The sequence below is a fragment of the Dromiciops gliroides genome, chromosome 3 (assembly GCF_019393635.1).
Source record: "Dromiciops gliroides isolate mDroGli1 chromosome 3, mDroGli1.pri, whole genome shotgun sequence".
Taxonomy (NCBI): domain Eukaryota; kingdom Metazoa; phylum Chordata; class Mammalia; order Microbiotheria; family Microbiotheriidae; genus Dromiciops; species Dromiciops gliroides.
Genome location: NC_057863.1, coordinates 454,070,005 through 454,095,053, shown reverse-complemented (window position 1 = coordinate 454,095,053; position 25,049 = coordinate 454,070,005). Strand labels below are relative to the sequence as shown.

The window sequence follows — 25,049 nt, the reverse complement described above, 5'->3', positions numbered from 1 at the left end:
ACATTATCCCTCTTTTAAAAGGCATTCATAAGATTTCCTTGAATTAACTGCTATACATGGCTTTTAGTCTACTCCCTTAGTTTAGTCATGTTGATGATGTTACAGATGGGCTTTTCTGCATCACTGAGCTAATATAACCATGTTAGATGGCATTACTGATTTAGCTGTCTAGCTTCAGTTCATCTGGAAAGAATACACAGTGAGAATTTTACTCATTGCTAACACTTTCGGACATGAAATAGAAAACATAGATGATTATTATCTTGTTATTCTTCTAAAGTTAAATGGTAAGAAATAGTGACAAGGTAAGTCTTCATATCCTAGAACTCGGTGTTGTTTTTTTTTTTTTTAAAGGGTGGAACTATCTCTGTTTGGATCACTATGACCAGCAGAGTTTTCATTGAAATGTTCAATTTAAGGAAAGAAGAAAATAAAAATTTACTAGGCATCTTCTATGTAACAGGCACTTAACAAATATTATCTCCTTTGACTGTCACAACCACTCTGAGAGTTAGGCTTTATATAATTATATTTCTTTTATTGTCGAGGAAATTGAGGCAGACAGAATTAAGTGACTTCTCCAGGTTTTCATAGTTAGTTAGTGATTGAGTCTGGATTTGAACTCAGATATTTCTGCCTCCAGGCCCAGTACTCTCAGTGCTATGCAATCTATTTGGCTCTAGCATTGAACCTGTCATTCAGTTTTTTTTCAGTCATGTCTGACTTTTCCCGACCTCATTTGGGATTTTCTTGCCAAAGATATTGGACTGGTTTATAATTTCCTTCTCCAGCTCATTTTATAGATGAGAAAACTGAGGCAAACAGGCTGAAGTGACTTGTCTGGGGTTACACAGGTAGTAAGTGTCTGAGACCAGATTTGAATTTAGGAACATGATTCTTCCTGACTCTGGCACGACACTCTAGACACGGTGCCACTATTGAATCTGTAGGGATGGCAAACAATAGAAATAGGGTATTACATATTTCCACCTTTTTCAAAATGCAAAATTGCAAAAGCCACTTGCTAGTCAACATTACTTTTGTAATCATTCTCTTCTGCTCACATAAGGTAGAGGGATATTATGAGAAATGGACTCATTCTTTGTAATTCAGATCCCACAGCTATTCTTTCCTCAAGGTATGAAGCACTTACAACTTGTATCTTTTTATAGCCTGGCCTGGGCCAATTCTAGCCTTTTCTTATTCCACCCTCATAAGATTATAGAATCGTAGCTGTAAGGGACCTTTGAGACCATCTAAGTAAAACCTCCTTATTTTAGAGAGGAGGAATTTGAGACCAAGATCCATTAAGTTACTTGTTCATAGGGCTATGTAGCAAAATTCTCTTTTCCTTTTATTCTTAAGAATTTTCTCCATCTAATTTCTTTTTGAAGGGGCAAATGTTAAAATCCCCAGTCTGCACAAGAAAAGCTAGGGCATAGGGAAGGTCATAGATTCATAAATTTATAGATGGACTTTATTTGTCATCTAGTCCAACACTCCCTCATTTTACAGATCAGGAAACTGAGGCCTAGAGATATTCAAGGCCACATGGACACCAGTTGGCAGTGCTGGGATTTGAGTCATGTTCCTTTGACACTAAAAGCAATACTATTTTTGCCATAACAAGATGAAGTCACATAGCAAATTAAGGGGGAAGTCAGAAACAGACCAAAAGTTTCTCAAATTTTAAGTCAATGCTTTTGCTTCTAACACTACGTGCTGCTGCTGTTGCTTGGCTCAGCAATAAAGCACTGACCCTCATATTATTATGTCACAGTGTCTAGCAAATGTACAAATGTGACTATATTTCTGGTGCTCATTAAAATTTAAATAACCATAAGAACATTTGCTTCCCTACCTGCTATGGTAACAGAGCTTTAGAGAATAACCACTTGACTAAATTATATGACCTTATCCAACTGCACCCCTCTGATTTCAATAAATAGTTTTCTAAAGCCCTTGACTTTATAGGCTGCATAAAAAAGATCTCTTCCAGGGGCAGTTAGGTGACACAGTGGATAAAGCATCATCCCTGGATTCAGGAGGACCTGAGGTCAACCCCCCCAAAAGATGAATAGGAACTGGAAAAAGATCTATTCCATTTTCTTAAATAGTCCCTCTACCTAGTTTACAGTGATATGCTGATAAAGTTTAACAATCAGATCTCTGGGTAAACAAAACCAAACAAAAACTAACCAAATAAACAAAAACATATACATACTTCAAGTTTAATCTGTATTATTGACATTTTCTCTACAACTTTACCATATCTAGACAATCAATCAAAAAATAAATCAAGGCCTCATTTGTAGCATTGCTTATTCCCAAGGGGTAGCTTCTCGTACTCAAAAACTAGACATTCTCACACTGGCTCTGGCACACCTCTGCCTTTGCATTCATCATAGTGCTGCTGCTCATTTCTAAGCAAGTGAGCACACAGCTGTTTTTGCCAGGTCTCAGTTAATATCTTTTTCTGTAAAATGACCAGGTGCCATCCAAGTGCAATGAGAACCAATCTGGGAGTCAGGAGACCTGGGTTCTAATTCTGGATCCAGCAATAATTATTGATGTACCTTTGGATAAGCTATAATTATCTGTGGTTATGATTATGTAGTTATGAGATTAGATTATCTGTGAAAGTCTATGGTTTATTTACATCAAGTTCAATGATATTGGAAAGAAACCAATTGATCAATGAAGAAACATTTAGTAAGTAAGTTCCAGGCTCTGTTCTAAGAACTTTGTTAATGATAGGATGATTGTCTATTTTCCCCTCATTCTGTTGAATGGAATTCAGTTACTCAAATCATTACAAAGACCCATCATGATGGATGCCATAAGAGAAAGAAGACTTGGGCTTTGCTTAACAAAGAGTAAGGAAAAGGATTCCCCTCCTAAAACTTTGAATTCCCAGAAACATATGGATTAATATATGTTAATATGTATTGACAAGTACCTTGTACTTCATCTTACTTGTTGACACTGTCAACATGGCAAAAGCATATCCTGGAATTTTAGAGATGAAAGGGATCTCAGAGGACATTTGGCCCAACCATCCCCCCTAAAGAATTCCTTGTACAAAATACCTACCAATTGTATCCAGTCTATACCTGACTATCTTTAATGAGGGGCAGCCTACTACTTTTAAAGGTAGCCCCATTACACTTTTGCATAGCTAAAACAGCACAGTTCTTGGCACAAAGTAAGAACTTATTGAATAATTGGTATAGTAGATAAAATGTTGGATCTGGAATTAGGAAGACCTCAGTTCAAATCCCAGCTAAGACATTTATTAGCAATGTGATATTGGGAAAGTCATTTAACCATATTTGGTTTCTTAATGTAAAAAATGGGGATATAGCACTTACATAATAAAGTTGCTGTGAAAATCAAATAAGTTAATGCATGGTGATGTACTTCACAAATCTCAACAAGTTATATAAATGTTAGCTACTATTATTATTATTATTATAAACAAATAAAGATAAGAATAATATTATTTTCTGATGGCTCAAGGTTGCCTTATAAAGATTGATGATGATTAGAGCTAACAATTTTATAATGCTTAAATGTGCTAGGTATGGTGGTAGGCATCTTACAAATACCTCATTATATCCTCACAACAATCCTGAGAGTGACATGCTATTATTATCTTCTTTTACAGGAGAAGAAACTGAGGCAAACAGGTTTAAGTGACTTGCCCAGTATCACACAGCTAGTGTCTGAGGCCACATTTGAATTCAGGTCTTCCTGACTCTAGGACCAGTGCCATTTAGTTGCCTTTAGCTGGTGATCAATAAGCTTATGATTTTAGTTTGCATTCTACAAGGCTACTTGTGGTTGTGCTACCTACATAGCTGTATAAGTGCTAGACTAAGGTCCTCAAACTTTTTTAGGCAGCTTCATGGTAGACACTGACCCAGAGCTCAGGAAAAATCTATCAAAATTTTCTTATTACTCTGTGGGTAACCAGACACCAAGGTAAGTCTTATGAATGCTTATTTAGTTGTCTAATTGTCTTTCTGTATCATTTTGTGAATATAGAGTATGGCACATTGATTGTCCTGCTGGCTGGTGTTCAGAACAATGGGGAGCTTGTACTTTCTTTCTTGAGTGGGTGTGAAATTATGGTTGGAGAGCCAATAAACACTAACCCTTCTTATACATTGGGGACTCGAAATTCTGGGGTCCAGGGTGACCCTGAAGACACTTTTACCAGGGGTATACTCATAAATATTTAAAACTGGCTCATCAAATGTATGCATCATGTACTTTTGAGTTTAATCTGAATTATTCACATTTTACTCCATTACTTCCTTATGTCTAGATAACTCAACAATAACAAATCCAGCCTGGATTTGTAGTGTTTGCAGATTTCCAAAAATGTTTACACTCAAAATTTAACAACCTGTTTGTGAGAGTCCCTTCAAGCTTGCTTTAACACACCCTTACCTCCAATTTTCTTTCCTCCCTCCCCTCCCCTATGCAACAATCTATCTGTAAGTACATTTTGACTCTTCTAGTTTCTTATAAGCTTAGGGGGTTCTCAAACTTCAGATGACCACCTACCTGTGATTAATCCACAAATTTATATCTATACTATTCAAGCAGAATAATTAAAGACAAGTAATAAAAGTCAAATTAGAATGAAAATGAAAAGATATAATTCCTGCCATGAATGTTTTCCTTTCCTGAGGATAATACGTGATGCTTTTCTTCCTGAAAAGTATCATGACTCCTGTTTCTATGTCAAATTCAATCTTTTATAAAAACAAAACATGATGGTGGTAAACATTAATTACATGACAAAACCCTTAATTAAATCTCATCTAAATAATAGATTGTTTCTAAAGTAATGTCCTCTGGGTGGTTAAAAACTCTTCATTAGTACTGCAGCTCTTCATCTTTGAATTAAAAAATAACTTTCAGCTCCAGTAGAGAACACTAAAAATATTATGAACATCCTTTCTATATATCTTTTGTACTGAAAGTTCCCTTTTTAAAAAAATCTGTATGAAGTTCTACTTTTGAGGTAACAATATAGATAATTTGGGTCAAAAATATGCTTTAGAAATGTTCAGAAAATCAAGCTTATTAATAACATTAACCTTACTACTATTATTATTAGTATTAGTTTTTAGACAGATAATTGCTTCAATCTCAGCTATACTTAGCATTTAGAGACTAGGCTTTATTTGCAGCTTTTAGAATGATCAAGCAATTAAGTACTTATTATGTACTTACTGGATGTCAAACATTGTGTTATGGCCTGGGGATACAAAAGGAACTTATAATCTATCAGGGAGATAATATAATACATAGAAGTGTATTCAGAATATATGTGATGCAATCACAAAGTAATTCTTTGGCTAGAGAGGCAATAGTGGTTGGGGAAAGATCAGGAAATGCCTCAGTTAGAAGGAGACATTTAAGCTGAGCTTTGAAGGAAACTAGCTAGGGATTCTCTGCAGCAGATAATAATTGTTTTCGCAAATAAAAATGGAAATCATCTGGATTCAGTGAAGGGGTGACTATGGGTAGTAACATTAATTGCTTTTAGAGAATGAGTAGTAATACTACCAGCTTATAGCACTTTAATATATATATATCTGGTATAGCTTAAGCAAAAACTATACTTTTGGAAATGTCTGTAAGAATTAGCTATTAGAGTATATAGAGTTTTCAAGGATATGCAATGTTTAATTATGGCCTTAATTTTTTTATAACTCTAGGCCAATGTCTTTGCTTGAATTGTTTTCCTCTGGCTTGAAGAGATGAGAGAGAAATTGTGTGTGTGTGTGTGTGTGTGTGTGTGTGTGTGTGTGTGTGTGTGTGTGTGTGTGTGAGAGAGAGAGAGAGAGAGAGAGAGAGAGAGAGAGAGAGAGAGAGAGAGAGAGAGAGAGAGAGTCAGCCAGAGAAATTTATGATGAGGCTATATGAGCCCTGTAATATGTGACTGTGCCCAAATGGGGTCCTTTGTTAGTGTGACTTGAGTGTTGCCCTCTTTATGCCTACAGGAAGCCAATATATCACTATCAATTATGTGGTAATTATATATCAATTAGCTGAGTATAATATCTGAATTGGCCACCAGGAGGCTCCTTACTTGAGCTACCAGTTCAGAGTTTATAAACTACTCTAGGAGACATTTTAAAAGGATAGTCCTTTCCAAAGCATCTATAGTATTTCTTCAAACCACTAGAGAGCGCTAAGCATGCAGATCTTTAGGATTTACCCCCTTTAGGGTAAGCCTATGAGCCAAAACTCATGCTTGGTCTAGTTTCCACTTAATCTAGGATATACATATATATGTGCATACACACAATATACATATATTAATGTATATACAAACATATATACACACTGACATTTACATATATACATCTATACAGATACACACCTATGCATTTGTATACACACATACAAACCAAACAACTTCATGGATCTCAGGTTAAGAGCCCCTGATCTAGGAGATAGAATGAGATATTGCTCAAAAAATTAAAATGTCAAATCTGCTGTCTATAACTCTCTCTCAAGTCAATGCCTAATACATTTGTGATTCAGAGGCTTAGCCTACTGTGATCAATAGTTTATTATCCATAGAGTAAAAACAAAAAAGAAACTACTAGACCAGACTCCTCTATGGAGTCATTTGCTTCCAATCATTTTCTAGCCTTTCTATTGTTTACCTCTCAGATCTTTGGGTTCAGATGAGCTGGGATCTCTATCATATATACCTATAATGTATAGAGAGAAATCAATGGAAATGTGAGAAGTCCAAATTTCAGATTTTTAGATTAATAAAGGAAAGCAAAGAAGACAATGAGGACCTGTCATGTCTTGTATCTGAATGGGATTCATTATGACTGACAATTTCAGCAGCTTCAGAATTATATTTTCTTCATGGTACCTGGTCATTGACTTAAGTGTTAGAAGCTATTCTAGCTGTACTAAATTGTCCCTGAAGTCACCGTATTTTCATTGTACCAGGGCTTCTGGGCAATGATTATAATGATGTCAGTACCTCTCCATGTGGTCCCTGATTCCCCTATCTACTCCTGTCTCTCTTCTTTCCCCAGAGTCTAAATAGCAAAGTCAGAGCATGAAATGAAAACAAAGCAGGTCCCTTTTGCTCCCCAAGACCTCAAGTGGTGGGAGAAGGGCTAATCTTTGACTTCTAAGATATTAACACTCACATAATTTTTTTTTTTTTTTGGTGAGGCAATTGGGATTAAGTGACTTGCCCAGGGTCACACAGCTAGTAAGTGTCAAGTGTCAAGTGTCTGGGGTCAGATTTGAACTCAGGTCCTCCTGAATCCAGGGCTAGTGCTCTATCCACTGCACCACCTAGCTGCCCCCACATAAAAATTTAACAATCTGCTTGGATAGGATCATCAGAAATTGCTCTGATCAACTGTCCATGAATCAATCTCTTCAGGTTCAGAGGAAGCAGATCATTGTACTACATGATATTCCATTAAGTAGTGAAATAGATTCTTAGTCAATTTGGATGATATGAATAAATAGTGAGGGGGACTAGATCTATAATTACATTGGTAGAAGAACATCCTGTGAGGTATTTCCTCTACGAGTGCAGGTTAGCACCTTCTCTGAAATTTGTAGTTTTAGAGAGCTATCTTGAAGACCAAAAAATGAAGTGATTTGTCCAGGATCAGATAGTTATTAGTATTATTTTTTATTTTTTTGGTGAGGCTCCTGGGGTTAAGTTACTTGCCTAAGGTCACACAGCTAGTAAGTGTTAAGTGTCTGAGGCTGTATTTGAACTCAGATCCTCCTGACTCCAGGGACGGTGCTCTATCCACTGCACCACCTAGCTGCCCCGATCATATGGTTATTATGTGTCAAAGGCGGGACTTGAACCAGATTTTCCTCACTTCAAGGCCAGTTCTTTATTTGCTATGTCATGCTCCCTCTATTAACCAATCCATTAAATGGTATCCTTTTGTAGTTCTATTGTGAAAACAAAAAAGAAAAAAGTGATAAACTAAGGGTAGCTAGGTGGCACAGTGGATAGAATGGTAGGCCTGGAATCAGGAACACTAATCTTGCTGAGTTCAAATCCAGCCTGAGGCACTCACTAACTCTGGGAACCTGGGCAAGTCACGTAATACTGTTTGAATCAATTTCCTCATTTGTAAAATGAGCTGGAGAAGGAAACAGCAAATCAGTTCAGTATCTTTGCCAAGAAAACCCTAAATGGAGTCACAAAGTGTTAGACAAGACTGAAATTATTGAACAACAAAAAATTAGGCAGGTAGGTGGCATAGGAGATAGTGTTGGGCCTGGCGTCAGTAAAACCTTAGCTTAAATTTAGTGTCAGACACTTACTATCTTGTGTGGGCAAGTCACTTAACCTGTTTGCTTCATTTTCCTTAACTCTGAAGTAGAGATAAAAATAGCACCTACCTCCCAGACTTGTTGTGAAGATCAAATGAGAGATTTGTCAAGAATTTAGTACCCTGACTGACACATAGTAGGTTTTATATAAATGCTAGTTATTATTAATATAAAATTATTTTTTTCTGAAAACTAATTCCATAATGGAGACTATAATCCTGTGTTAGAAAATATAAGCAATGTCTAGTTCCCATTCTTGTGAATTCAGGCACTGATAATGTTGATAAAATTGGTTTAAACAAATAATTGCCTTTAATTAACAAGAGGGGTATAATTATGATTCAATTAATTTGTTAATAGCTGCCCTCTGCTTAAGGGTAGAAACTCAAGTCTTTTGGGGTAGCCCACAGAAAAACACAGGGAAAAATGATCATATGTAATAACTTTGCTTCTATTTATTTTTATATTCAAGGCAAATTATTTATCTTTCAGTTTGATCTGTTTCTGCCTTGACCAAATGATAATCTATTTAGATATTTGTTAGTTTGTCTCCTTGGTATACAGTACAAGTTAAAACCTATTTGTGAGATTGCAAAACCACTTCTCTTTACTTATCAAAGTAGAAATTCTTCCTTAAAGTCAGCAATTAACTTTATGATTACAAATACAATTTGAAGTATATTATATTTTCTCCTTATTTTTTAACTTAAATAAAAGTATTTTATTATTTTCCAGTTACATGTAGAGACAGTTTTCAACAATTGTTTATATAAGATTTCCAATTTCACATTTCCCCTTATTTTTAATGAACAAATATTTCCTTTCCCTCTCATTCCTTTCTCTCCCTTTGAAACAAAATTCTTTTTAATGACTATATATGTAGATATACATGTACATCAACACATATACATACATATATGTATATTATATATGTGTATCTATGTATCTATTGAATTCAAGCAAAATAAATTCTTGTATTGGCTATGTCAAAAAACTTATTTCTCAGCCTTCAACCTGAGTTGAGTATCTCTTAGAAGGTGGGTAGCATGTTTTATCATGAGTCTTCTCGAATCATGGTTTGTTTTTACAATGCTGTTGTCATCATATAAAGTGATCTCCCAGTTTACATCAGTTTATACAAATCATCCCAGGTCTGTCTAAAATCATCCCCTTCATCATTTCTTATAAGACAATAGTGTTCTATTACAATTACATACCATAACTTGTTCAGCCATTCGTCAGTTGATGCATACTCCCTTAGCTTCTAGTTTTTTGCTAACACAAAAAAGGGCTATAAATTTTTTGTAAATATGGATATTTTTCCTCTTCTTCTGATCTCTTTGGGATAGAGATCTGGTACTAGTATCACTGAGTCAAAAGGTATGGAGTTTAGTAAATTTGGGGGTATCTCAAATTGCTCTCCAGAATGCCTGGACCAATTCACAACTCCACCAACAGTGCCTTAATGTGCCTGTTTTCCTATGGCCTTTATAACATTTGCCATTTTTCTTTTTAGTCATCTTTGCCAGATAATAATGATATTGATAGGTAGTGTTTATACATATAGTGCTTTAATATTTGCAAAGTGCTTTTGAAATATTTTCTCATGACAACCCTGGAAGTTAGGTGCTATTATTATTATCCAGATTTCTCAACTCTAAAGTCAATGCTTTTCCCATTACATTACAATGAACAAAAATATGATAAAATACCTATACTTAGATTGAAGATATGAGAACTGCTGGCATTTTATTAATTTAATAGGTTATTTGTATTTGGGTTGAAAGCCAGCCTGGCATGATGGTCAGGGATCTGGCCTTGGACTCAAGATGGCATGGGTTCAAGTTCTCTCTCTATGACACATGCTGATCAATTTTGGGTAAAGTCACTTGTCCTTTCAGTGAATGCTCCAGGCAACTCTCTAAAACTATGAATTGTGCTTCCCCATTGAGATTATCACATAGCAATGAGATTATAGGTCTTGTAAAAGAACCCAGTAAACAAACAACAAACATTTGAGCCAGAAGATAGTTATCGACATATTCAATGTCCATTATTTAAAATAATCAACATAACTCTTTTATATTCATGACACAGCAGAAAGCACTAGTTCTATAATCAGAGGACTTAAGATCAAATCCTCTGACACTTGGTAATTACTTATTTAATCTTGTTTGTTTTTTGGGGGGGTTTTTGTGAAGCACTTGGGGTTAGTCTAAGGCCGCATTTGAACTCAGGTATTCCTGACTCCAGGGCTGGTGCTCTATCCACTGCACCATCTAGCTGCCCTACTTATTTAATCTGAAACAAGTTATTTAATGTCCCTAGACTTCACTGTCCTTCATCTGGAAAAAACAGGGATTTGGATCAGAGGGAATCTGTGGTCTCATCCATCAATAGGTCTATGATTCTATTTGAATAGTGAAGATACATTACAAAAATGAATGAATAAAATAAATAAAACTATATTTAAAAAAGAACTTCAATGGTAAGGTTTTAATAGACAAAACGACATGAAGCAGAAACAAAATGGTATTGGAGGTGACCAAACATAATTTGTCTCCCTTTTATTTTTCCAGTTGATATGAAATAAAGATGAAAGGAAAGAGCTATCAGCCATTTCTCTAGCATGACAGGGTAGTCAAGGGAAATTTTGAATAAATGTAAGCCTGCATCATATTATGATTGAAGGATGTAATCAAAGGCATGCGCTGGTTGTAAATAATAGGGCTTTTATATAATGCTCTGGAAAATGTTATCTCCACATTTGTACTCACTTCCAGCTACTCCTTTACGAAATGTGTTTCCCTGATCAGAATGACAGCTGAAGTAGAGGGAAACCTCTTTTGTTCACAGGCTAAAGAAAGGAATCGTTATCAAATCTGCTGCCACACAGGCAAAAGATTTTATATTTTTAGTGCTGTTTAATTATAACAGAAATGCACAGAAACCATGCTTTCTATCCTGGGAGACTGCTGTGTAGATTATGCCCCATTCAGAGGTTGAGGTTCCAAGTTTCCATGTCATACTAGGTCTGAAATTAGTACTTTACTAAGTAGGAGGCATTTTTCCAAATCTTGATGGACTGGCCAAGAAGACTGCTTCAGGGGGAGGAGACCAGGATTTTAAAAGAAGAAAACCTCTCTTCCTGACAGCACATGCTGTGCCAAAGCAGTAGCTGGTATTACCAGGGCTTTCCTCTGGGGAATCTCACCGGAATGACTGAATTTGTCTGGGGAGTTATATTACAGTTAAGGGAAGGAAAACAACAAACGAGTTAAAAGAGCAGGCTTGGGCTTCAGCACATTCTTCCTTGGTGACTTAATAATCCATTTTCCAAACAATGTCACATGGAGGATTGATGAGTTAGAGAATGCAACAGACATTAGCCCCAAGTGTGGCATTATTTAGATGTAAAACAGTCAAAGTATTGGAAACCAAGCACATTAGTACACATGGTCCCATATTGCTTTAATAGGTCATTAAACTGTCACTTAGATATAGATAAGTAAATGCCTTAGACTAAACTAATATTTCCAACTATTGAAGGTTTGATTTCATGACCTTGCACTTAATCTTAAAAGAGGTCCTTTTGGGACCAGGGCTGCTTTTCATACTTTCAAATTCAGTTTAAATATTTTCATATATTATGCCATTTTTTCTTCCTCTTCCTTCCTTCCTTCCTTCCTTTTACTCTCTTTCTTTCTTTCATTTTCTTTCTCTCTTGCTTTCTCTTTTTCTTTCTCTCTTCTTCCTTCCTTCCAATAACATGTTGAAATGCAAATTTTGGGATACTGTAATTAAACAAAGAACTTTGCATCTGGCTGCAGAACACCTGGGTTCAAATGCTAGTGCTATCTCTTACAATGTGCTTGATGGTGCGCAATTTAGGCAACTCTAAGATCCCTTTCCATCCTAAATTCTATGATCCTATGAACTGGGATTTGGGAAAATGAACAGCAAGTACAATTTCTTTTGCAAGGAAGATGGCATCTTTGTGGCCATTTAATATAAAGCATTCCTCTTCAGGTTGAGCTCTGGACCTTCTATGACATGCCCCAGAAACTAGAAACTCACTTGAACCTTGGAACTAACACTTTGGAAGTACCCTCTTCCTATGTGGCCTCTTGCTCTGATAGGATGAAGCTCCTTTGAAGGAGAATACCCAGACCAGCCATGTCTTCTTCTTCTCTAAGCTGTATCTTAGACTTCCTCAAGCCAGGGACTGTTTTTATGCTTGTATTTGTATTCCCAGAGCCTAGCACAGTCCCTGGTCCATAGAAAGTATTTACTGAATGCCTATTGACTGAATGGTAAAACATATAGGACAGAAGTCTTTCTAATTGTGGGTAGCTAGGTGGTGCTATGCATAGCAGTGCTGAGGCTAGAGTCAGGTAGACTCATCTTCCTGAGTTCAAATCTAGCCTCAGACACTTAACTAGCTGTTTGGCTCTGGCAAGTCACTTAATCTTGTTTGCCTTAGTTTCTTTATCTGTAAAATAAGCTGGAGAAGGAAATGGCAAACTATTCGAGTATCTTTACCAAGAAAACCCCAAATGGGGTTATGAAGAGATGAACATGACTGAAAAGGACTAAACAACAAAAAAATTTCAGAATATCCCCATTATTGTTGGCACCTGTAGTTTGGTGCCAGAGACAATAAATCCATAATTTTGAAGCCATTCAGGTTTTATTTAAAGTGGTATTAATTGCATAGAGTTATGCTTATGTATGAATTGTATGGTCATCTGTATTCAAAACTAAAAACCAAATTAAGAGCCACACAATTCTTGAACTAGTTATTTTTGCCATCTTTTCCTGAAGTACGACTCCAATATTTCCCTGTGGTATGTGGAGGTGACCTTATATACTTTTAAAAGTTTTCATATTTTTATTGATATATTTGTTCTTTATCTCACATTCATTTTTGAATGTATTCCTTCTTATTTCTTGCAACAAAGATTAACAGTAACAATAAAATATTTATATAAAAAGCAGTTCAACAAAACTAGGAAACTCATAACACGTTTGACAGTATATACAATGGTCCATATCTCTATTTCCCCACCTCTGCAATGAAGATAGGGACATATATTTTCTCAATTCTCCTTTGGGGCCAAGCTTTGGACTGTCTCTTGAAGGCTATTACAGGGGAGTAAAAGTTTTGGTAGGCCCTATAAAGTGAGAAAGTTTTGGAGTATGCAGCCCAGTACCATCTGTCCTCCTCTTCCATCTCCTTCCATTTATGGGTTTTCTATGCCATTCAAATGTAAGCTTCTTGAGGATATTTCTTATTGTTTATATTTTCCAGCCCTTAGCACAGTGTCTGACATGTAGTACATAATAAATTCTTGTTGATTGACTGACTGATTGAGGACAGTTTGGGTATTATCTGAAAATTGATCCATCCAGCTAAATGTTAGAGAGATGCATTCCCAAGAGACTAGTCATGAGGTGATAAATTGTTTTGGCCACACAGCATTGAATCCAGACAGTATGCTGACTTTCATTGGTACAGAGTATTGATGAAATTCCAAATATTTTATAAGGTTCTTCTCTCCCCCTTTGCACCATTCTTCCTATCCCAATCCACTATAAAGTTTCTTGATGACAGGGATTATTTAATTTTTTATCTTTGCACTCAAATCAGTATTTAGAACCAGTTTATTTTTGTTTCTAATAAAGTAGATGCTTGAGAAATGTTAGTTGAATTTAGAGAAGTTTCTATCCACGTGGGATATGTTATCTGCCTTTGATCTATGTAGAAATGCTGGAGTTGAGTTTAAACCTGAATGATCTCATTTGGCTTTTAGGACAGGGATAATGATTAGACCTTCAATTTCCTTGGTATAAGGAGGTCCTGGGGGAAGAAACTTCCTTGACAAATTTGGGACTGGTTCTTCTCTGCATAGTGTACAGTTTTAGATTGGTTCCTAGAGCCCTTAGAGACTTAGTGATTTGCACAGGGTCATTCAGTCAGGAAGTTTCGGAAGTGACACTTGAACCCAAGGTGAGGTCAGCTCTACATCCACAAGGCCATGTTGCATTCCATTTGAATATTTTCCTTGATCAAATTACCCATAAAATGACCACATTTCTAGTTCAGTTTGTGCTGTGCAGACATGGATAAAATGAAGTAAATTTACCAACTGAAAGAAAATCCTGTTCTTTAATATAAAGTGTTAAGTATAAAAACAGCTATGTCCTAGAATAGGGGCTCTAAAACATTTTATGTCATGAACCCCTTTGGTAGGCTGGTGAAGCCAATGAAGCTCTTCTAAGAAGAATCTTTGTTTTTTTTTTTCAAATCACAATAGACAGAAATGCTAAAATTCAATGAAATATTTGTGAAAATAAAGATGTATTATTTTTCCTCTTCCGTTTATGGATCCCCAGTTTGTTCAGTTGTTTTTAGTTGTGTCTGACTCTTCATATCCCCATTTAGGGTTTTCTTGGCAAAGATACTTGAGTGGTTTGCTAGTTTCTTTTCCAGCTCATTTTACTGAACAGGAAACTGCGGCAAAGAGAGTTAAGTGACTTGCCTGGGGTCATTTAGTTATTAATCTCAGAAGCTGGATTTGAACTCAGCTTTTCCTGTCCATGCCCAGCCATCTATCTGCTGCAGTTTAAGAACCCCTGAAATAGCAGTTTCATAAGAAATTGTATTCATTCACAAATTAAAACATAATTTGAAGCTTTATCAGAAATGACAAAAATGGAATGATAGAGAAACAGTAAAAACATTAAGACTATTTTTTTCCTCACACTTACGATTTACAGGTTTTGTTGGTAATATTGGGTTGAACCTCTCTGGGGAGGCAGCATTCTCCTCATCAGTCACATATTCAAAATTGATGATGAACATCATAGCTACTCCCTCTTGGTTTTTCACTGGAATTATGTGAGTGTTACAGATGAAGGTTGACCCTAAGGAGAAGAAAAGACAATTTTAAACCCTTAAAAATGTCATAAGAAATCTCTGTATATTTTGCTTTGAGATAATTACCCCAAACCAAAAAACAAAAAAAAGTATACTATATTCAATTTACCATTAAGCTGCATTTCTTTTTATAGCACACTGCACAAATGTATATTGAAAAACACAGATTTTTAAAAAATGTTGTATAGACAAACCTGTCATCATATCATGTAGGTAATGAATATCAAATTTCACTTGCCTTCTCTCTTACTACTAATAATTCATTTCCCTACATGATAATAATCAGCATTTATATAGTGTTTTATGGTTTGAGAAACTCTTTACAAATATTATCTCAATTTATCCTCATAACCACCCTGGGAGGTGGGTCCTATTATTACTATTACTATTTTACAGATAAGGAAACTGAGGCTGAGGGAGGTTAAAATGACTTGCAAAAAAGTGTTGGATTGCACAAAAGGCTGGATTTGAATTTAGTTCTAGCGTTCTATCTACTATGTCACCTAATTTACCCTTTCCCCTAAAAACAAAGAGAATTTAACCTTTTAAAAATGTCTTTTAAAACATTAATCTAAGATACGTGTTTATAAAACAATTTCTTGAACATAAAATTTTAAGGAGAGACATTCCAGGAGCCAGAATTATCCCAAAGTGGAATGGGCTTCCTTGTGAAGTAATGAGTTCTCCCTGAAGTGGGTGGGGATGTCTTCAAGCGAAGAGTGGATGAACATTTGTTGGTTTTCACATAGAGGGTATGTTTTCTAGACCAGTGCTGCTTAAACTTTTTCCACTCGTGACCCTTTTTTGCTTGAGAAATTTTTACATGACCCTGGGTATATAGGTATATAAAATAAGTATACATAACCACTTACTGTTGTCAAATTTTTCAGGAACCTCACATTCAGCTACACGACCCCATATGGGGTTGCAACTCACAGTTTAAGACACTAGCTTCTAGAGGGCCATGGAGGTCCCTTCTACCTCTGAAATTCTGTGGTGACCCCTTTTAGCTCATTGATTTAATCATGTTTGGATTTAGTACCAAATTTATGATCTTTATTAATAGCTGACCTCTATATGTCACTTTAGCAGATTATAAAATGTTTGAATAGTTTGTTCTCACAATGCTTTTAAGTTGAAGTACCATTACCTTCATTTTGCTGATGGAATGGATCTGGAGCTCACACAACTATTAAAGGACAAAGCAAAGACTGACAGATATAATGCTACTCAAAGGCTACCCAGCAAACCCACCTCATCCTCTTCACCTGTTGAAAGTTAATAATGAATTCTTTTCCAATTCTTCCCTCCTCCCCCCTCTAATATAGCCTGCTAAAGTCACATCATCTAAACTATGGGGGTTGGGAGGTGGGAAAGGAATCCTTTATTAAAATAGAGGACTATATTAAATTGTTGATTACATTCACTGTTAATTTAAAATAAAGATGTTAATTTGATCTCTTCAATCAACAAGATAACCTTCTGATAGACGCTTTACACAACAAAGTAATAGAGAAAACAAAACAGTATTTTTATCCTCATTACCTAGTACTGATTTAATTTTCAGCCAGTCCTTTACATACAAATGGGTGTTTCTACCACTGCCTCAGACCAATCTGCTGGAAGAACTCACTATTCACATCATGTAGAAAATGGAAGAAAATATAGGAAATCTTTTGGGTCAAAAATGGGAGAAGTAGCTTGGAGTCACTTGAAAGCCTTAGGGAATCTGTCTCCTAGGGAAGGACTTATATAATTACCATCCTAACCCCCCCCACCTCAAAAAACGAAACCTCCTTCCCTGAGGTGATAGAATTTTTTTTCACTTTCCTGTACTGCCTAAAAATTCAAACAATGAAAGATTCATTTGGGTTAACAAATACCCTCTTTAAAAAATGCAGATTGCCTCTAGGAGGGTTATGGTGCTATCCATCATCCATACATTATTATGTATTAGTTCAAACAAATTATGTTCCTCCTAACTCTAGCAGAGATCAGTTGTACTAAATGTTTCTGGGAGTTTTGACTGAGGGGAAAAGAGAAATATGCAATGCCCAAGTAAGAGACTTAAAGATAACATGAGGCTACTTGGGTGCTTAAGAACTTGGAGAGAAGGGCACTTGGGGGTGTTAGAGGAGCACACGAATGTGAAAGGACATCAAAGATAAGTTTGATTTAGTTCAACATTTTTTTCTGGGGAGATCAAGCCCACAAGATAGAAGAAAATCTAGCTCCTATTTCCAGGACCCAAATCACAGAATCTCATTGTCAGAAGAAAGAGACCATAGGATTTATCTAGCTCAGCTTGATCCATGGGCAACACCTCACCTTATTTTCTTTTCTTCCAATTCACATAATGTAACAGACTATGAAAAGGCCCCTCAAATAAAGCTAATGCCATTTTGCTTCGGCCTCATGGATGAAGTCATAAGATAATTTAAATGCAGTGCTTTGAAAATATTAAAGTGCCCCATAAATGTTAGTTATTATAGCCTTGATCAGGCATGTTCTAAAACTCTGTGGCCTCCCTAGTTGCCCTGTATCTCTAATACATAGTTGTCATTTTTGCCTAGGAAATTCATGTGTGTTATGGACAATAGAAACTGAGTGATATTAGTATTACTAGTTTTATGCTTCATTTCCATTAACAGAGCTGAATTTGGTGAGCTAACCTAGAAACCTAACCCTCATTTATAACATTGTCTCTATGAGAAAATGTGTTCTGCATTACAAATTACTGGTTTAGTAATGAACTTTTGGAATGCAGCCTCTGCGTAAGTTGAGGATTGCTGTCACTTGAAATTTAGGCAATCAAATACTAGAGCTTCCCAAATTCAAAATATAGAGCACTTCCTTTATAACTAATTTCATATTTTCTATAAATGTGAATATGGTATTTATGGAAGGTAGTGCTATATGTATTAAAAATGACATGCTACACCTTCAAGTTTTCCAGCTGTATCTTCAATCCACTTAATAAAACAGTTAGCTATGGCACTTGTCATAGTTTCCATGGTAACAAATTGGATGACTTTAGTAAACAGAAAATAAGCAATTTAAGACTGTTCCATTAGAGCTAAAAATAGAAATGCTTCAGGCCAAGCATTGCTACACAGTCTGGTTAAACAGAGGGTCTGAGAAGATGCTTGAAATAGCCATTGTGTACTTGGCTAATGAACCAAAATATATATTGATTTTTACCTCCTAAAATGACATTTCTTGGATTATTTAGAAGAGCATTATGAGTTCACATGTGTTATCGAATGGTTTTGATATTTTCAACATGTGGGGCATACTGCTGACTGTACATGAAACACTAAATAATAGCATTAAGAGCACCAGCCTACACAAAACTGTGCCCCCCTGCCAATAACATTTTTTTTTTGGCGGGCAAGGAGGGTTGAGTGACTTGCCCAGAATTCTTACAGAATGTCAGAGAAGATGGGGGCAGCTAGGTGGCGCAGTGGATAGAGCACTGGCCCTGGAGTCAGGAGGACCTGAGTTCAAATCCGGATTCAGACACTTGACACTTACTAGCTGTGTGACCCTGGGCAAGTCACTTAACCCCAATAGCCACAAACACACACACACACACACACACACACACACACACACAAACATACAAAGAATGTAAGAAGATGTAGTAACTAGAAGTCTCCTGCCCCCCACTAGATTCTCCAATAGGAAGTAATCAGAGAATTTCAGAGTTAAAAGCAATTTCAAAGTTATCTACTCCCACCCATATCTTGCTATAACATCCCCATTATGACATCATTCAGCTTTTGCTGAAAGACCGCTACTGTGATGGAGCTCACTACCTTGTCACTTAGCCCATTTTACTCTTGGACAGCTCAAAACATTAAGGAAGTTTTGCTTACATTGAGTCTAAATCTGTATATATGCAACTTTGATTCACCAGTGGGTGCTGGTGGCTGTCTGAATCCAAGCAGAACCAGTCTAAGAATCCCCATATGATTGCCCTGCAGATACAGGCTGCCAGTCATTTAGTTCCAACCCTATTTACTATTCTATTCTCCACCTCTTCCCCCAATTCTTTTTCTGAGCTAAATATACAGACTTAATTTGCCTATAAAATACAATTTATAATCTTAGAAATTGGGAAAAACTTGTCTGCAGCACAAATGTTATTTAGCAATACTAAAATCATAGAATTATAGAAATATAGGGCTTGAAGGGACACTTGAGATTGTCTAACCTCACTCTTCTTATTCGTGGTATGGTGTATTGCTCAAGGTCACAAAGCAAATAGTTAACAGAACTCAAGCTAGAACCCAGATCTCCTAGCTGCCACCCTATTGATGTTTATAAATATTTTACTTATGAAAAGTTTGTGAGATCAAATATGTGAACTAACTACTTAGTCTGCTGAATAACAGAATTAAATGTGGAATGTTTCTCTCTTCATATTACCCTGGTTTTTGTGTGTGTGCAATATATCCCAAACTAAAGTCATTAAAAAAATTTCAGTGATTTTGGTTTTTAGATTTATTTTCTGTGACCATCATGAGCTTAGTCTTTGGGAAAGATGAAATATAAAAGAAAAATAGGATTAACAGGCTGAAATCAAAAGAATTCTAGCTTGGCACTTAATTCCATGATCTCTAAAATTAATTAAAATTTTAAGAGAGGTAGAATAATAAATGGTCTTAAGAGTTTTATTTTTTAAAATCCCAGATCTAAGATACCCAGTTGGGTAGCACTGACCAAGCCCAAATCACTTCACTTTGTGAAGAAGATATTTTATAAACCTTCAAGTATTATATAAAATCCCTAGATCTCACTCCATGGGGGAAGTCCCAGGATGGAAACTCCCTCCACTCTTACAGTGCAGATCTGCAAATATTCCATAACTCATTTTCTTGGAGAGTTGCCCAGGGCAGAGTGGCTTAGTGATTTGTTTGTGATTATACAAGTAGTATGTACCAGTAGTATGAACCCAAGTCCTGGTCTATGAGTCCAGGGCCAGTTCCTCTATCTGTTATCCTACATTGCATCATTTTGAGAGATTTAAGGAAAAAAAAGTTCCAACAGAGCTTCCTAAGAGTATAATGGGCTACCCTAAGAGATCTTCAAGCAAAAGTAGGAAAAAGCCAAAAAGTAGCACCTTTTAGCCTATATGCTACAGTTGAGATTCTTTTTCAAGTATGGGTTGGATCTGTTTTTTTTTTAAACTTGAAAACTATATTTCTTTTTTTTTGTGGGCAAATGGGGTTAAATGACTTGCCTAGGGTCACACAGCTAGTAAGTGTTAAGTGTCTGAGGCCAGATTTGAACTCAGGTCCTCCTGACTCCAGGGCCAGTGTTCTATACACTGTGCCACCTAGCTGCCCCAACAACTATATTTCAATATAATTTGTTTCTTTTCTATTTTGTAATCTTATGTATTTAAAATATTATTCTGAGAAGGGGTCTGTGACACAAAAAAGGTTAGGAACCCCTGCACTAGATGACCTGTAAAATCCATTCCAATACTGTAAGTTTATGATTTTGGTACTGAAGTCAATGGACTTGTGTGACTGGGATGTCACAACTTCATCAACCTAAGTGTTTATCTTGGAAGCAAAATTAGTAAACAGTGGGAGTACCCAGAATCCTACCAACAGCTGACAGATTCTACAAAGGGAAAAATATATTGATAGGATTAACTAAATCTGGAATAAAGCATAATGATTGTTAAAATTAACTCATTATTCAAATGAAGTTAATGGTGTTTAAATAAACCTTAGGCAAGAACTTATTTACAATAGCATTATCCCATATTTATAAAATTAGATATGCAATTATATTAATATTAGTGAGACTCAGATTCATTTCCATGTTGTATCTCCTGAGTGAAAACATCCTGAAAATGGAAAAAAAAACCCTTTTATGAATGTTGCACATTTTAATTGAGTTTTAGCATTGTGTAATTCTTATCTGTAGCTAAAAAAATAAGCGAAAGGGAGATAATATGAATAATTATGGAAATTATACCTTATTAATGAATTGATGAAATATCCTTCTTGCATTTAAAATGGAATTAACTGAAAGACCAGTGTTCATCATGCTCAACTTCTTTTAGAAAAATCTTTTTACTCCCTGTCTAACCTTTCTTCTCAGGGGTAGCAATGTGCCTCTGGGGTACCCTGTAGGAAAGAACACTCTCCACTTCTCACACTTTGTTGCTTCCATGCTACCATCTTCTGCTTTATGTGAAGGTTTCTAACCATTCTACATTGGCTTATGCCACTTTATCCAGTTCATAATCTGCCTCAAGCTTTATTTTGTAGTATGAATAGTACTAATATTTATGCTATTATTAATAATGGCTAGCATTTATGGAGTAATTTAAAGTTTAAAAAGAACTTTATAAATGTTATCTTATTTTTATCCTTATAATCACCCTGGGAGGTAGGTGCTATTATTATTCTCATTTTAAGTTAAGTGACTCACCCAGGGTAATACAGCTAAGTAAGCATCTGTGCCAGGGTTTGAATTTAGGTCTTTCAGATTACCAGCCCAGCAATCTATCTACTTCTTTACCTAGTTGCCTCAAACTGTGTGTGTATAAATAAAATGTTATTACTTTATCATATATAGTATGTATACATACATATATGTATGCACACACATTTCTGTGTTTGTATATTTATATATACATTAATTATATGTACATGCATATATATTTTATTCTAATTTTAATGCATAACAACTTCAGTAAACATAGTTATTACTTCACTGGTCACCCTGGCTCCTTCCTCATCAATTGAATCAGCAGATAATAGAGAAACTGGAATTCCAAATCTAATAGTTTCATGTTTCATGTTTGTCACCTAGATCTTTGTCTTCTGGCTCATTGATATTTATGCTATTTCAGGGAAAAAAAGGTGGACTTGACAGTGAATGGAGATTTCAGTCAATGAAAGCCACTGAGAACCCACTTTGGGCAAGTAATTTTAGGTATTGTAATATATTTAGGTATTGTAAATACATTTGGAGAGGATAGAAAGAGTATAGAATCAAAATTAGAACTAAAAATCTAGTCAGATCAAGCTATCTATGCACATAGACATCTAGATTTTTTTGAGGTGGTGGTGGTTATTTCATTTGGAATCCTTCACCAATGCAGGTTATCATTAGCCTGGCAACGTAGAATTTTAAATACTTGTCCAGGCATTGAAAGGTTAAGGGATTTGTGCAAAGTTGGACACACACACACACACATATACACACACATACATGCATACATACATACATATACTCAGTTGGGTATAGAAATCTATCTTACCTAACTGGGAAATAGGAGGGGAAAGGGGAGAAGAAAAGGGGGTGAGGGATGACAAAATGGAGGACAGATTAAGGGAAGCAGTGGCCAGAAGTGGAACTGACTTTTAAGGATGGACAGAATAAAAAAAAGAGATAAGGATTAACAGAAGAAAATAGGATGGAGGGAAATACATAGTAGTCATAACTGTGAATGTAAGTGGGATGAGCTTGCCTGTAAAACAGTAGCAGATAGCAGAATGGATGAGAAACCAGAATCTAACAATATGTTGTTTACAAGAAACATAGTTAAAACAGAAAGACACACACAGAGTTAAAATAACGGGCTGAAGCAGAATCCAATATGCTTCAACTGAATTTAAATAAAAGGGGGGAGGGTAGCAATCATGATCTCAGACAAAGTAAAAACAAAAAGAGACCCAATTAACAGAGATAATCAGGAAAACTATATTTTGATAAAATGTACCATAGACAATGAAGTAATATAAAAATATAGCAAGTAGTTTTGATAAATGCCTCTTTTCTCTATTACATAGGAAACGGGAATCAAATTTATATGAGCATTCCCTAATTGATAAATTGCCAAGAGATGTGAAAGGCAGTTTTCAGAAGAAGAAATTAAAGCTATCTTTAGTCATAAAAACACAATAACTATTGATTAGTAAATTAAAATAAGTCTGAGGTACCATCTCACAGCTATCAGAAATGACAAATTCTGGAAGAGATGAGAGAAAATAGGTATACTAATCAAATGTTGGTAGAGTTGTGAACTGATCCTAACTTTCTGGAAAACAATTTAGAACTATGCCCAAAGGGCTTTAAAACTGTGCAAACCCTTTGACCCACTACCAGATACCCACTACCAGATACTAGATCTGTTCCCCAAAGAGATCAAAGAAAAAAACCTAACATGTACCAACTATTTATAACAACTCTTTTTGTAGTGTCAAAGAATTGGATATTGAGGGGATGTCCATGAATTGGGGATGGTTGAACAAATTGTGGCATATGATTGTGATTTAGTACTATAAGATATCATGATCAGGATGGTTTCAGAGAAGCATGGGAAGGCCTATATGTACTGATCAAAAGTGAAGTAAGCAGAACCAGGAGATCATTGTACACAGTAACAGTAATATTGCAATGATGATCAACTGTGAAAGATTTAGCTCTTCTGATCAACACAATGATCCGAGACAATTCCAAAGGACTCTTAATGAAAAAATACTATCTACCTCTAGGAAAAGAACTGATGAACTCTGAATGCAAATTGAAATATAGTTTTCTCACTTTATAATGCTTTTTTTTTTTTTTTTGCGGGGCAATGGGGGTTAAGTGACTTGCCCAGAGTCACACAGCTAGTAAGTGTTAAGTGTCTGAGGCCGGATTTGAACTCAGGTACTCCTGAATCCAGGGCCGGTGCTTTAACCACTGCGCCATCTAGCTGCCCCAATAATGCTTTTTGCAATATGGCTATTATGGAAATGTTTGTATGATTTCACATGGATAACTGATATCACATTATTGCTTTCTCAGTGAGCAGGAGAGGATAGGTGGGAGGCAGAGAATTTCAAACTCAAAATTAAAAAAAAAGATGTTAAATATTTTTGTAAATTAAAAAAATAAAATGAGGGTGATAATAATAACATTTGCTTCCCAGAGTTTGTTTCGAGGAATACTGATGATGATGTTTCCAAAGTATAGGACATTAAGCATAACTTCAATTCATGGAAAAAATATAAAATCTATTATTAAAGTGATGGTTAGTGAACATTTAGAAAAGGAAACATTAGTCACATCAAGAACAGGTCATTATGGATTAAGAATTTATTTACTTTTTTCATAGATCTACTAGATTAGGTGATTAGGGAATTGCTCTAAATTAAGTTTACATAGATTTCAGTGAAATATTTGATCAACTATTATTATAGGAATGACATAGAGATGTTGGCTAGGGGATAGCATAGATAGATCCAAAATTCATTGTATGGCTGGTCCCAAAGAAGGATATCTCTAGTGCAATAATCTATAGATCTGTACTTGTCCCTGTACTGTTTAACATATTTATCAGTGACTTAGAGAAAGGGTATATATGGCATGCTGGGTTAGATGGCCTCAGAGGATTCTCTTCCAATTCTGAAATTCTCTAATTTTGTAACTTGCCCAAGGTTGTGGTGTCATGGAAGGATGATGTGAATTTTAAGATGTGAATTATGATCAGGGATCATAATGTGGCTCCATCTTTTGCTAGCTATGTGGCCATGAATAAGTCATTGGACTTCTTAGAACCTGAGCTTCATCTGTAAAAATGGGGATAATATTTAACCCAGAGGGGGGCAGCTAGGTGGCGCAGTGGATAGAGCACCGGCCCTGGAGTCAGGAGTACCTGAGTTCAAATCTGGCCTCAGACACTTAACACTTACTAGCTGTGTGACCCTGGGCAAGTCACTTAACCCCAATTGCC

General features: G+C 35.8%; 1 protein-coding gene across 3 annotated transcripts in view; it reads right to left on the bottom strand.

Moving 5' to 3' along the window:
* The window catches only part of KCNH7 (potassium voltage-gated channel subfamily H member 7), a 621,793-nt gene that overhangs the window by 216,272 nt on the left and 380,472 nt on the right, over positions 1-25,049 (bottom strand). For all 3 annotated transcript variants that reach the window (XM_043991004.1, XM_043991002.1, XM_043991003.1), the window contains exon 3: positions 15,133-15,288. In XM_043991004.1, coding sequence (XP_043846939.1) covers positions 15,133-15,288 — 156 coding nt within the window. The remainder of the gene's footprint in view (positions 1-15,132; positions 15,289-25,049) is intronic.